Raw genomic sequence first — 15,333 nt, forward strand, 5'->3', positions numbered from 1 at the left:
TGCAACACTTGCCCTTGGAATTCTTCCACTGCCCAATGGCTAAAGTGGATTTGTAACCATTGCCCGTGCAATCAGCAAACGAAATAAGGAAAGCCTTTCTTTATGCAGGAGTTAGACTAAAATACGTCCCATAACCAGTGCCCAAATCCTGTATCCACACACGCTTTACATCATTGCCCATCTTTGTTCGTGAAACCGCACTGACTCCATTCACTGTGATTGACCTGAGAAACAAACTATACCCAAACAATGATTTTAAAAGTTCAACTGAACTATCAGTTAATATTAAGATACCTTGTAGTGCGACTGACAGAGTGTGAGCTGGGAAACTGTACTTGCGGTGGTTTCTGTGGAAGGAAAGAGTGCTTTTTGTGCGTGTGTTTTGCGGGGGGTGGGGGGTGGATTTCCGGACCCAGGATAAACTCCAAGATTCAATGGATAACATACAACTTTACAAACTCAGAAGGGAGAGTCATTGAAATGCAACGGAACCACGTTCTGTAGTTTTTCCAGAAACATGAACTTTTAAAAGCAAACACTTACAAATGATCTTAAAATGTTTAAATGTGTACTAGAAGGCGGTCTATGTGTACTGTATATTTTAGAGAAAAAAGGCTCCAGCATTCTCTCCAAGTCTGGCTGATGTCTAATTATAGAAGAGGGAGCGGAATGACAACGGCCCCGATCTTCAGGTAAAATGGTCTGAAATACAGAGGGATCCTTCATAACGAGACTGCAACCCCTAAACCTGAAACTGGTCCCACTTACGTTCAAATGCTTTCGTCAGAGTTTCCAAATATTTTCTCTCTCTCAGAGAAAACTAAGCCCTGTGTTGATTGGAAGTGGAGGTTCCGCATTCTACATTATGTATGAGAGTTTCTCTTTAAAGTCAGGCAAGTGCTGCTGTTTGAAATTACGAGAAAGAGAGAGACACAAACCCAACCCTACTTTGTGTGTAAGATAAGTCACGATACCTACCGCAGATAAACGGATGATTAATTAATGAGACACAGACAAACACAACTCACACAAAAAAAAACAGAAGCCATGAACGGTTGAAACCCTGCACCTACGTGTTTTAATCGACAGAATTATTTTCAGTAACACGCCAGGTTTAAGACAGAACCTTGTTCAAGGCGGAAAAGTATAAAAGCGTCGCCCCTCTCCCGTCTATGAGGTGGTCTTTCCAACATTAATGGCAGTTTAAAACAAAAAAAAATCATTTCCATCATTAAACATTGTTTCCATCAATCAGTCCCATATAACCAATCATTTATGTCGTTTGAGTGGTGTTGTAAGAGCACATCACTTAGCACCCTTTTTAAAAAAAATATGTGAATCATGTTCCCTCGTTCCCTTGTGGATTGCTCCTTTCTCATTATTGCATTGCACCCAGTGTTCATGAAGAAGTCTTGCGGCCCTGGCTTATGTGTGGAATGGTATCCGGCCTCAGGCGTTTGGATTAGTCTTCATCAGCTCAATATCAGCCGCTACCATCTCCCTGACCAGTTCCTGCACACAAGCACAGCAACATCAGCTCAGCTCACCGAGTATTTCACAGAGTCCGCGTTAGAAAGACACAGTTGGAAAGCGCGTGAAGTCCAGGCACCCAAACAGTATGAAAAAGGTGTTAAAAAAAATTAACACTGGCGAAAGAAAGTGACAGAAAACAAAACTCAGAATCTACAATTCTAACCCCAAAATATAGATCCACAGCGGTTATGTGTTTCTGCCACGGATTTTAGGAGAGAGGGTTTCAATTAAATCAGTTATTAAGTTATTGCAACACAGGGTGGACTAGCGAGGTACGGGGCCTCAGTGAGGTACTCAGACACCACACAAATAGATTCACAGAAAAATACAACGCAGTTGTTCGGGAGCAGGAAAATGGAGAACTTTCAAATTCATTTCTTTCATATTTGACCCCCGCCAAAATAAAAGCCACTTACGTCAAATGCAACTCTTGGCTTCCATCCTAGTTTCTGCAGCGCTTTGGTGCTGTCTCCTTGCAGAAAATCCTGAAGAAAGATGAATCACAGGGTCAACGTCAAACGACACTACACTACTGTGTTTGCATTTTTATAGATTATTACCGCTCTTCTGGTTAAAGCCTCCGCAAAGCGCTGGGGTAATCGAGCCCCGCGGCAGCGGACAGTCTCTCTGGGATGTGGCAGGTTTAAGGTCAGGGGTAAGGTTAGGGTCGAGTTGCTGACAGGTACCACCCTGACTGAGTTCCCGCTGGCGTTCAGACTGACGGAGACGGTCGAATTTGTCGCCTTTATTTTGGCCGAAGAGGTTAAGGCGCACGAAGGACTGTTTATTAAGCTAGATCATCTCTCTCCGAGGCTGAATGGAATTACTGCTGCCTTTAACACCGCTTCGGTATTTCATTGGTGTTCACTTTTTCAGAGGCCGTCTCAGTTACTTGCTCTCAAATATTTGAGATTGAATAAAAACTGCTTGACACTTCAGGCTTGCAAGAAAGTGCTATGTGCCACTTTTTTTTAAAAAAAGAAAAAAACAAAATTGTACATCATCTGTAATTATTTTAACACCACCCCTCCAAACAACTGAACCACACAACTAAAAGTTTCCAACCGACTTATCCCCACACTTCTTAAAACTTCACATTTACTGCTTTTCAGTCAGCGCTAAACTTAAACCTGCCCGAAAAAAATCCCCAAGGGATTGTGTTGTATTTATACCAATATACAAGGTGGTTACAGAATAGTGGGAGCATTTAATTAAAATTACGGCCTTCTTTTCCTTTCTGGTTGTATTGGATGTTTTAACTAAATAATACACTCTTAATTCGGGCCACAACGATATTGGAGGTTAAAAGGGCTAATTAAAAATGTCAACTGATTTTCACAACTCAGTTCCTCGTCCTGTGTGTGCCAAAGGCGCCAATATCTACAAAACCTTTTGAACAAAGGTGTTCAGAGACAAAAAAAAATCGAAGGACGATCAAATCAAATACGGCGAATTTCTCAACTCCTGATCTGAATTCTTAACACTTTCATTGCTTCTTTTTCATTCAGTATCGATTCACTTCTGCACCAAATTCCTTCACAACATTTCCCCTAGGCCGTCTCCCATCAGACTCAGCGTTAGCAGCTTAACTGGTGGGTGGCGACAGGGGAGTCCAATGGAACATCGTTTATTCGGACAACCGATTCGAAACAGCACAACAACCAATAACTGGGCAGATCCACGCTAAGCCTTAGCTCATCTGTTACTCAAGTGTAAAACATAGCATTGCTTTGGCATGTTCCTGACAGGTTGTCCTGTCTTCAGTCACCAGTTTATGAAAGGTTTACTTTAGGGTATCAATAAATTACAGCTAGTTCACAGATACAAAAAGATGACGGTATATTGAACCTGACCTCAGAGGCTAGAATACAAAGAGGCAGAAGTGATGTTTCAGTCTTGATTGGACCTTAGGTTGCTGGTTCAATTCTGATTGAAAAAGAGTCCGAGTCTTTTTTGTTTTAATTAGTAAGGGAATCAAAGGGCATAGACAGGAAAGTGGAGTTGAAGATTATGAAGCTGGCTGTGACCTCACTGAAGGGCGAGTGGATTCAATGATCTAAACAGCCCACTTCTGCTCCTATGTCTTCTGGAGTTCAGGATAGATGTATTATCCTTGGAATCAACAGAACACTGAACAACTAGATAATTAACAATTATGAGGGCAGGTTGCAAAAATTAGTTCTAAAGAAGCTTAGCTATGCATTGAAATGTTAACTGTTTCTCTCTCCACTGATGCTCCAAACCAGCTGAGTTTCTCCAGCACTTTCTGATTATATTTCAGATACCCAAACACTACATTGCTTGCAATTGTATAAATCTGGGTTTGTTGCCTTTAGTTAGAACATTGGAGAAGCTGTTGATCGAATGAGTTTTAAAAATTATCAAGGGGTCAGCTGTGGCTCAGCGAAGAGCTTTCTTGCACTTGAGTCACAAAGCTGAGAGTTCAAGTCCCACTCAGATTTGAGCTAACACTTTAATACATTACTGAGGGAGTGCTTGACGTTCGTTTCAGAACCATTTGCCCTCACAGGTGGATGCAAGTTCTGGTGGCACCATTTTGAAAAAGACCAGGGGATTAATCCCTTCTGTCCTGAGTAATAATTATCCCTCAGTCATGAAGATAGGTTATCTGGCTATTATCTCACTGCTATTTGTATGGCCTATCTGTGCATAGACCAGCTGTTGCATTTTCTAGACTACAGTATACCAGTGACTGCACAACATTAGCTGTGCTCTGGACATCTTGAGGTTATGAAAGGTGCAATATTAATGCAAATCTGTTTTAGGACATACAGGTACAGAGACTCTTTATTGGAGCAATGTAAGAACAAGGGAGCATAATCTTAAAATTAGAGCTGCGTCATATTACAGCGAAATCAAAAGTTACAATCTTCATACAAAGAGTGGTGGATATCTGGAACTCAATCCCTCAAAGGACAGTGTACATTAAGATAATTGAAATTTTTAAATTTGGAAACCAACAAATTTTTGTTAAGGAAGGATGTTAATGAACAGCAGTAAAAAATGGGTAATTGCTCAGGCACAGATTAGCCATTACATATATTGTAACACATTTAAGGTACTGGCATCTGAACCTATCTTCTTCATCACAACCTCTTTCACATTAAACATCATGTTAGTAACTATGACAAAGGAACAATGAATACTTCAAAGCATTGTTAAAATTACACTTTAAAAGACAATAGTCCTGTAACAGTTCAGATGCCTGTTAACTAATTCGCCTGTCAAGAAAGTTGTGCAAGTCTTGTGGTGTTTCCAGCTGTGGGAATTGTTTAATGCAGGCTGATGCAACATATATTAGAATACATTTACAGTCAAAGTATTACTCTACAATGTTAAAATAATTGGCAACTGAAATATATTATGTTGTTCTACTATTGCCATAAAAGTTGATTGACTTTCTTCACTGTACAAATTAACTTATTTGGAATCCATTCCCGTGCTTCTTTAAAATGTGTACTTGTCAAATAACATGTTACTTTAATTCTCTTGAATGAAAATCAAAGGTGTGACAGCACAGTCATCAAAGTGATTAGATTAGATTAGATTCCCTCCAGTGTGGAAGTGATAATCCTTTTCAGTTGATCATTTTCAAGAAATCAGTTTAGCTCCAGACAGCAAAGTAATAACATTTTCTACCTTTTCTAGTATAATGTGTCACATTTGTGGAGTGTGAAAAAGTTCGCAAAATGCATCAATTTTGCCAAAAACAGCTGCACAGCTCAGAAGAAATGGGATTGTGATTTTCATAGTACAATTACAAGAACACATTCCATTCTGATGCAATGTCAATTTTTCTAGTTAAATCTACATGCATCACACATCATATGTAGGAAATATATATATGCATTTTCTAATGACAGATAAAAATCTTAATTTCAATTTTAAATTTCACAACAATTTCAACAAAAGCAGGGAGTTGACAAAGTAACTTCTGATGATGTATTTTAATGATTGATTCTGAACTGGTTTGTTAATATTTGTGAAGTATTGCCATAAAGGCAGTTCTGCATGAATTGCAAAGAAGCAGAAATTTGCTTTAAGGTCCCTCCACTGTTGCCATGCGCTTGGGATTACTTACTGTCAGAATCAGGCAATGCTGGGAAATGCATTTAATCCAACCACTTAAAAGTTGGAGAATACAGCACAGAACCAGTAAAGGCAGTGAGGTGAAAATAATATTTTCTTGCTCAAGATCTTGTCAAAGCACCAAACAAAATCACTCAGTGTGCAAACGTGATTATCCGACAAATATCTCCAAGTTCTTTGGACTGTGATTTTATATTTGGCTGAGTACGACTGCTTCACAGTGCATTTGGTAGCTCCATACACAGATTGGCTGCCTTTTCGCAATATAGGACTGTTTGACGAGGAAGCATTTTGTTGGAGACTTTGCACAATAACTCATTATCTAAATATAAATGCTTATTTAAGTTTTTTTTAACTTAAAGACATGAAACAGTGTACAAACCTCACTTCCACCATAAATCATTCTACTACCCTAACCCCAACTCACGCCTTTGTTTCAGCGTTCATAGAATCCCTCCAGTGTGGAAACAACAAGTCTACACCGACACTCCGAAGGGTAACACACCCAGACCCATTCACCTACCCTATTTCTCTACATTTACCCCTGACTAATGTACACCATCCACACATTCCTGAACATTATGGGCAATTTAGCTTGGCCAATTACCCTAACCTGCACATCTTTGGAATGTGGGAGGAAACTCCACACAGACAGTCATCCAAGGCTGGAATCAAACCCGGGACCCTGGCCCTGTGAGGCAGCAGTGCTAACCACTGAGACACCGTGCTGCCCTTTTCCAATTTATTAACAGACTGTTGTCATACATTCCCTTCACTATATACAATCTACATCCTATAGTGTGACAGAATAACTTGTGGATTCCTCTGGTCAGTGGTATTTCGGTAGAACCACTGCAGCTGCCTGCCATCTGAATGGTTTCTGTAGACTTGGCGAAAGATCCAAAGTTTATAAGCATCACTTTGAAAAATTAGATTTTGTAATTATGAAGCTATGAAAACAAGCTCATCTTTTCATTAATTCCTTAAAAATAGAACTGCCAAAAATACCATTCCACAAATTTTTCTTTAATTTTTGTTCATGTACTAGATCCCACAAGTTTAATGACAACTGAATCATATTTACATGTATTTTGTTTTGAATTTTCCATTAATTCAAATTTAGCAATGCAGCTAACATAACAAAGTAGAACTGAGCTAATATTAAATTAGCAAATACTTATATTGAAAGGTGAACTGTTTCCTTTTATTTAAGCAGTACTTGTTGGCATAATTAGGGAAGCCAGCAGAAAGAAGTCATTGATCTTGATAGTCTAAGACTGCAAAATTAACACAAAAAGAGATGAAGGATTTGATTGCATTATAGGAAGACAGTGGGGCTTATCAGCAGTATCACTATTGTCCTCTACTGGTAGAATTACACTATAACAGTGCCTACGATTGCAAAAAAACCTTCACCGGTTATAAAGGGCTCTGTGAGGCCTTGAAATTGTGAAAAAAGCTATGTAAATGCAAATGTTGGTGCAGCCAGAGTTGCCAAACTTCAATGCACCTGTTGCTGTCATGACTACTGTTACTTCAACTGTTGGAACTGGCAGAAAAGCAGCCACGAGCTCTGGCATAAACACAAAGTGCTGGAGAACATCAGCAGACCTGGCAATATCTATTAAGAGAAAAACAGTTTTACCATTTTGAATCCAATATGTCTCCTCATCAAAATTGAAGAAATTCTGGAGTTCTGAGTTCCAAAGAAAAATCATTCTGGACTTGCAATTTTAATTCTGTTTCTCTCTCCACAAATGCTGCCAGACATGCCGAGTCTCCCCATCATTTTCTATTTTTATTTCAGATTTCTAACATTTGCGGTACTTTGCTTTTATATGCTCTGGGAAAAATTGTTCCAAGGTTTTACTTTCAGCTGACTGAAAAGGTGGTGCTGGTTCGAAGGGGAGAATGGCCTATTCCTGCACCTATTGTCTATTGTCTAAGTGTTACCTTATTGAAAGGTTTGGCCATATTTATTGTGCTTATTTTGAATAGCAAAGTATTGGGAATGGGTGAACTTAAGGGCCCTGCCCCATAGCAACAATGGTTTGCTATTTCTAGCCAGGATTCCTGACTTCGAAATGAGTGAAAACTAAGTTTACAGCGTGAAAGTCAAGAACGCATATTGGAAAAATGGGCAGCACTAAACTACTCAATGGAAAAATTCATCCCAAAAGATTGTCAAGAATGCACTAGATTTTTATTTCAGCCACCTCATAACACAAGCATAATAATTATTCCAGGTCAGATAAGGATAAACCTTTTGTATATTTAAAGTAATTTTTTTCTGTGGTACATGTCAAAGAAGTAAGTGTATTACATGCAGCTCATAATGGTGAATGAGTGAGAATACTGCCTAAGCATTGGTGAATTGGTACAATTCACTTCTGGAAATCCACATATTACTTTTGGATTTAGACAAATTTTAATTAAGGCCAAACTTGTTCTGAATATACTGGTTCAATACTGATTCAGTACCAGTACCATTTATGACGTATTCAAAATTATATTTGTTGCACTCTAATTGGAGACATAATTACACATATACTTAAATGCATACAAGTAGTTTTTACTTCAGATAATATTACTACTATGCGAATTTATATAAAAATAGATGGAGTATAAATTCAAAACTAAACTGTATTCCTTGTATTGACTCAGTAGATTTGCGTAGAGCAGGAGCCATGTTGAATGCAGGTATCCCAGATTTACTCCTCTTGCTATGTTGATTCATGGTAAGAATGCTTTTAACTAAATTCAGTGCTCCCATTTTAACTAATGATAAACTAAAATTCCTGCTTCTGATTGTCAGTTATTGAACTTACAGACAGTGACCATGTGAGTACAGCAAACAATTGCATCCGTTGCAATGCTCTGTGTGGTCAAATAGCTACCTCACATTCACACATGCATTAAGGTCACTTGGAAATTGTGCAAGAAGGTGATGAATGCCTGTGGAACTATAACCCTATTATGGAGTAAATACCTTAAGTGGAGAGATAGAAAACTATCTGTGACCATGAACAAAATGAAAAATGGTTAAGTAGCTTTTAATGTTAAATTGCATTTTGTTGGATGCGTTATGCTACAAATGATGTGTGATACAAAAATGGCAAACCATAAGCTATATATTTGGCTTGAACATCAGCACAAAATGGGTGATCAAAAAATGGTTTTATACTCAGCTCAATTTTCTTTTCCTTTGGCACAAGTGCAAAATGGGTTATCAATTTGCAATCACAGTTTTACAAGACTGCCCAAGATTAACTTATACATGCTCCAAAGTTTGCCACTTTAATTGAGCTTTTACATTTTTTTAAACAGGGATCCAGGTGCAGGGTAAATACCATTGGACTTTTAAACATCCAGGACGATTTTTGCAATATCATGCTTTAATACTCCCTGTAACATATCTTTCTGAGTATGCTGCTTTAATGACTAGCTTCCAATTGTAAGATCAGGGCCATTTTTCATATGTGTCTCAATATTTGATTGGCTCTAAGGCATATTCTACCTACTATTCCTGAAGTCACAATAGTTTAATTGGCCACAACTTCAGAGCATACAGAGATTCACCATTTAATAAACCACAATTAATCAATGACAACTTTGCCGAGTGCTATCAATTCAGCATAAAAACTCTAAAGACAGTTTTGTTCTTTGCATTTGCTTGAATAGCCCAGACATGTAATGCATTGATATGTACTAAGAAATCCCATTTAATTGATAAAAGTGTGCAACAATGAATAATATGCATCACAAATCTCAAAGACTTTTGAAAAGTACCTGTACCATAGCTATTTGTTGATATTATTAATTATATATTTTTTATATATTAGGAACCATTATACATCACAAGAGAAAGTAACTATGCAAATAGTACACAAAATGCAATGCAGATATCCAGTGAAATAGCTGAAATGATGGGCATTCTCTGAAACATATAAAGACATCAGTAACATTTCTGCATAAAACCTGTAAACATTTAAGATGACATGGTGATTGACATACCACAACTTTACAACCACAAAGCCACACTGTCACAATGATGTATCAGAATGGGACAACCTCTCCCCATAAGGAAAAGTCAACCTCTTGCAGCTGGTTCAAAAATTACTGGGTAATCATCTTGCAAAGGTTTCTCTGCCTATCCCTCAGCCTGGACCATTGCAGATCAGAGATGTGGGTGCAGTGTAGGCAAGGAACCCAACAGGGTAAGAATAACAAAGACATGGAGGGTTTTAAAGAATGTTTATTCAGTTAACACTACAAAGAACTGTTCACAAATTGTATTCTACATCAAAGTAGCAATTTCAAAAAACTGTATTGAGACAGTATATATATTTTGATAAAATTATTGAAAAGCTGAAAGATTCTGTGGACACTATAGTTCAATACCTAGATTAAACTCATCAAAAGTGCATATGGAATATATGATGACATTTGTTCGGATCTGTTTTCTCACCAGTTACAGCCTGTGGCAGTGATTTCAATATTAAAAGAGCAGCTGTATGCAAAAGAGTTTTGGTCTTTTTTGATGTAGATTCTAGACTTTTAAAACGATTTAAATTCTCAGGAATGTTTGCGTCAACTTCTAAATTTAAAAATAGTAAAATGCCGCAGATACTTGTCACTGACTCAGAGAGTCATAGAATTGTACAGCACAGAAACAGACCCTTCAATCCAAATTATCCATGTCAATCAAACATCCTAAATTAATCTAGTCACATTTGCCAGCTTAAGTGGGCAGGTGATGGCCTAGTAGTATTATCATTGGACTGTTAATCCAGAGACCCAGGTAGTGTTCTGGGGTCCTGGGTTCGAATGCTGCCATGGCAGATGGTGGAATTTGAATGCAATAGAAATCTGGAATTAAAGAGTCTAATGACAGCCATAAATCTATTGTTGATTGTTGGAAAAACCCATCTGGTTCACTTATGTCCTTTGGGGAAGGAAACTGTCTGGCCTACATGTGACCCTAGACCCATAGCAATGTGGTTGACTCTCAACAACCTCTGCGATGGACAATAAATGCTGGCCTTGCCAGAGATGCCCTCATCTCTCTAAATCCTTCCTATTCCTGTACCCATCTTGATACCTTTTAAATGTTGTAACTGTACCAGTCTGTACCACTCCCTATGGTGGCTCATTCATAATATGCACCACCCTCTGCATGAAAATGTTGCCCCTTAGGTCCTTTTAAATTTTTTCCCTCTTACCTTAAACCTAGTTTTGGAGTACTCGACCCTGGAAAAAAGACCTTGCTTATCCATGCCTCTCAAGATTTTATAAGTCGATATAAGGTCATCCCTCAACCTCCAACGCTCCAGGCAAGATAGCCCAACCTATTCAGCCTCTCCCTATATTTCAAACCCACCAATCCAGCAATATCCTTGTACATCTTTTCTGAACACCTCCATGTTTAACAACATTTTTCCCAAAGCCGGGAGACCAAAACTGAATAGTGTTTCAAAAGTAGATGCAACATGGCATGCCAACTCCTATGCTCAATGCACTGACCAATAAAGGCAAGCATACCAAATGACTTTTTAAACTATCCTTCCCAACTTTATGTAGATTCCAGTCATCTGTCATTTGGTCATGTATTTACATCATAACAGTTGTTCATGAATTTCAAGATTTTGATGAAGTCATCCTAAACTTTTACATCTAACTTTGTAATAATACACCACGTCTTTGATTGCATTTTATGCAATGGTTTCTTCACATCAGAAAAATCAAAATCAGCATCAAAATAATTCATTAGCAATAGCAAACCAAAACGTATGTGTGGGTGAAATAACTTGAAAAGTACTGCAACAAATCAATACGAACTGCATAGTTTATTTTTGTGACTAATGACAAGAAATCAATAGCCAGAAGGCTCATAATCTGGGTGTGAGTCAAAATTTACAAACACAGGCATGCCATTAATAGGTATTTGCCAAAGCAGCATAACCAAGTTGCAAATTGCTATAAAAAAGAGTGTATCTCACTCGTAGTGGTTCAGGAATTCTGTGATAAGAGTCACAAGTGGCATTTGTGTTTGAATTTCTTCCTTTCATATGGGGGCCGAATAATGGAATAAACCAGGCACCGAGGGAATGAAGGAATGCTGGTATGTATGTTTTTTTCTGGATAGTGAGCAAAGCCTATATCAGCATGGCATGAGTGGGCACGCTCACGATGTGGGGCCAGTGCTTAAATTTCGCTTTTGAATATTGAGGGTTTTTATAATATTGAGCGATAAATAGCCCTGAACAAAATAAAGCTCTGCAGTTTTTACAATCCAGTCACAAATCAGTGTGACTCATTTCAGAGCAAGGAGTAATTTCCTTCCCTCTAGTTTCATAGTTAAGTTTACTTCAGCATTCTTATCTTATCAGTATCATAATCTCACATTTCATCAAGTCTAAACAAGGATCCCACCTCATTAAAAAAAACCTCATTTCACTCTATGATTTTATATAAGCACAAACTGACCTAGAAAACAGAGTCTGTTTAATGACCAAGGGTGATAAGAGATTGGAGCGGGATGGGGGGTGGGGTGGGGTGGTGGTGGTGGTGGCGTGTGTGGAAATACACAGCTAACTGTCTGGTCTGCTCAGGAAGTTGCAAATCAGTGGTATTGTCCATCAGGGGGGCTGACAGAATGCCGCCAGTGCCCAAACAATGCTTGAGCTCCACTTTGGGGAAATGAAGTCAGTCAGCACCGGCTTTGACAAGCGCACTGACAAAGGAGATAAACCACAAACAGGACAAAACAAGGGATACTGGGATATGGACTTCGAAAGAATGCCAATTACACAGGAGCCTCATGTGCCAGACAATACTGCCTTTGCTTCATCATTTTCAGTAGCTGGAGGAATCCTATCCCACGACTGTATATCTTAACTTGGCAGCAGATAGTCAGCAGACACACAGTGGGTAGGTATTGGGTAAAAGTAAAACTTTGGAGTCTGCTCGCCCTGCTCAGAGTGCTCTCTTCACCAAGCTCCACAAAGGAGGAAGTCAAGGCACCAACCTTTCACATTACATCATATAAAAGCCTCATTTATCACCAGCCAACATACATCTAGAAAATCATAACATCCTTTCAGGAAAATCATGTGGAAAATAATCAGATTTACTTCAGCGAAAGCTTTCCGTATCAAGGTCCAGCTTTTGACACTGTTACTGTAAATTTGTGCAAGTGTATTTCAACAACTATTCAAGAGAAATGGAAAAAGTCCCTCATGGTGTACTATTAAACTCTATCACTGGGAAAAGACTCAATACTGAAGTCAACCATTTCATCAGACAGCCAGAAGGCAATCTTAACTCTCGAAGAAGTCAGACAAGAATAAAACATCACCTGTCTGTGATGTATGTTCACTCAGGATTACTCTGCTTGAAGATCTCATTAGTTTTCAGCCTCACAGAACAAAATGTTTCCAAGTTTATCAAAGTTCCGTATTGAGTTGACTGATCACAACTGAGGCCAATTTAAGGACATTAGAGATCTTGTGCCTGATTGATACAGAGTAAATTTGAATGGAAGTGCATATTTGTGAACACCATATACTCGTGGAAGAGCTTACTTGTGATGTCCTCTGTAAATTATTAGCCTAGCAACTGTGCCAAGACCAACTTGAGTGAGATATCAGAATGCAAGTGTTGGCCTTAACTACTGCACTTGAAATGAGAATGCCTTTCAAAAATCCATCTTCAATACATACAGATAATAAAATTAATCAGATTTTATGACATTTGCCTGCAAGTGCTGTGAATACAAATAAAAACTTCCTGTCTCACTCACAGTGTAATAGTTGAAGTTACATTGTTTTGTACATTACAAAGGAAAGCAGATGCTGGTGTTGAACAAGATACAAGTATTAACAGGCCTGCACTAATACAGGTACATGATACAGGTCAGGGGTCAGGTTTTGACAGTTCAAGTGCCAGAGCCACAAATCATTTCCACCTGTGGATTCCCTCTCCTCTCAAACAATAAAACAAGAGATTGCGGCAAAACATGCTCCACAAAACACTCAGTATTCTTTCCTTCAAGACTGGTAATATTAAAAGTGGAATTACTGCAATGGGAAAAAAAATCTTCTCATTAATGAGTATTATAAACTACTCAATTAAAAAATACATAAAAATGTAATCAGAAACCCAAAGAAGGAATTGTTTTGTAGCAGATACTTAATAAAATTCAGATTTGTTAATGATGCAAATCACCAAAGAAATACACTATTTTAAATACATTTCATGCTGTTATGGGACTTCCTCTAATTTTATTACCTATTAAACTACCTGGAAACAAGATTGTACAGCCTTTTCTTATATAGACAATGATAATTTGAGTCTCTGCCTCATTCTGGTTTTCAACACTGCTTTATTACAAACTAGAAATTAAGAAGCTTGAAACAACACAGAAAACTGTATTAACTGAGTTTCCGCTCATCTATACATGATCCTTAAACAAACACAAAATTTCTTCTTTTCTCCCTTTCCCCTGTACAGCTTTCCACTTAGGATAAAAAAGTCAGACAGAAGATCAAATGCAATCAAATCTTTTGCTCCATAAGTTGGCTGGTAAAGTTGTTTAACACAACCTGTAGGATTAACTTAGCCACCACCCATTTCCTCACCTGTGGGAAGCAAGTTACCTCCGGACAGTGCTTGTCCCTGGACTCAGAGCGTGGAGAACAACAGAAACAGCACAACTCCCACCAAGTTTGTTTGCTGGGCCACCCACATATTTGATGACTACTTTGTGCCCTCTGGGCATGTTCTCTCACTCTGGGAATGGATTGGTTTAGTTCAGCATTTTATAGTAGGAAATTGGTCTGATTGAATAGTTGAGATATCTAGCAAAACACATAATTCTCAAATATCATGAAACCTTCTTTTAAAAGAAAAGATCAAATCATTAAAATGATCAGGATTCATTTCTTTTTGTTTTTAAAATCACTTTCTCTGCTGATTTTGAAATAGAACGCTTAAAGAGCATACCAAAACCATGCAGTGTAATGATTTGGAAAAATCACTATGCTGAACAAGAGGGAAGTTATTCTAAGCAATATTTGTAACAAACATGTTACCACTTTGAAACTACTTGCATGCTATTGACAATAAATAAATGAGGAAATTGCAGAAACATTAATTATAATTTTTCAAAGCTCTGAATTTGGGAATTGTGCTTTTGTATTGAATATTGCAAATTTTATTCATTATTTATGAAGAGAAGGAGGGTGAGATAAGACAGCTGCTGACCTGTCAGTTTGGCATCAATTGAAGATGAATTATTGGAATTATTCATCAGAAACTGAGTTGAGCAATTGGACAAGTACCAACCAATCAAGCCCAAATCTGTAAATAATAAATCTGACTGTAGCTAAATTTCTAAAAGGCGGTCTCCAGCATGGTGAATGGAGTAATACAAGGCAATTGCCTCTAAAACAGATTTGATAAGTGTAGTGATTGTAACGAGGTCAGTGGATCTCATAAAATATGCATTCCTTGATTGGGGCTGTTATCCTGGTCCAATCAGGGAGTCCAGGCTGACAGACTGAAACTGAAGCATCAGAGGTTCTGCTCACTCAGAGCTGGCTCTGATGAAATTGGACCAGTGACTATGTATGTCTAAGCAAAGAGTGACTTGGTGACAGTACACTAGCCTCAGTGGATTATTTCAATAAG

The 15,333-nt window shown here is 38.2% G+C and overlaps 1 protein-coding gene across 1 annotated transcript in view; it reads right to left on the bottom strand.

Annotated features, from left to right (window-relative positions):
* Positions 1-1,050: 1,050 nt before the first annotated feature.
* gmds (GDP-mannose 4,6-dehydratase) overlaps positions 1,051-15,333 on the bottom strand; it is a 658,631-nt gene continuing 644,348 nt past the window's right edge. Inside the window, exons 10-11 of the mRNA XM_060849865.1 lie at positions 1,950-2,018; positions 1,051-1,512 (exon numbers count right to left, since the gene is read on the bottom strand). Of these exons, the coding sequence (XP_060705848.1) occupies positions 1,450-1,512; positions 1,950-2,018 (132 nt within the window). The 3' untranslated portion in view covers positions 1,051-1,449. The remainder of the gene's footprint in view (positions 1,513-1,949; positions 2,019-15,333) is intronic.

This window comes from Hemiscyllium ocellatum, chromosome 34, assembly GCF_020745735.1.
Source record: "Hemiscyllium ocellatum isolate sHemOce1 chromosome 34, sHemOce1.pat.X.cur, whole genome shotgun sequence".
Classification (NCBI taxonomy): Eukaryota; Metazoa; Chordata; class Chondrichthyes; order Orectolobiformes; family Hemiscylliidae; genus Hemiscyllium; species Hemiscyllium ocellatum.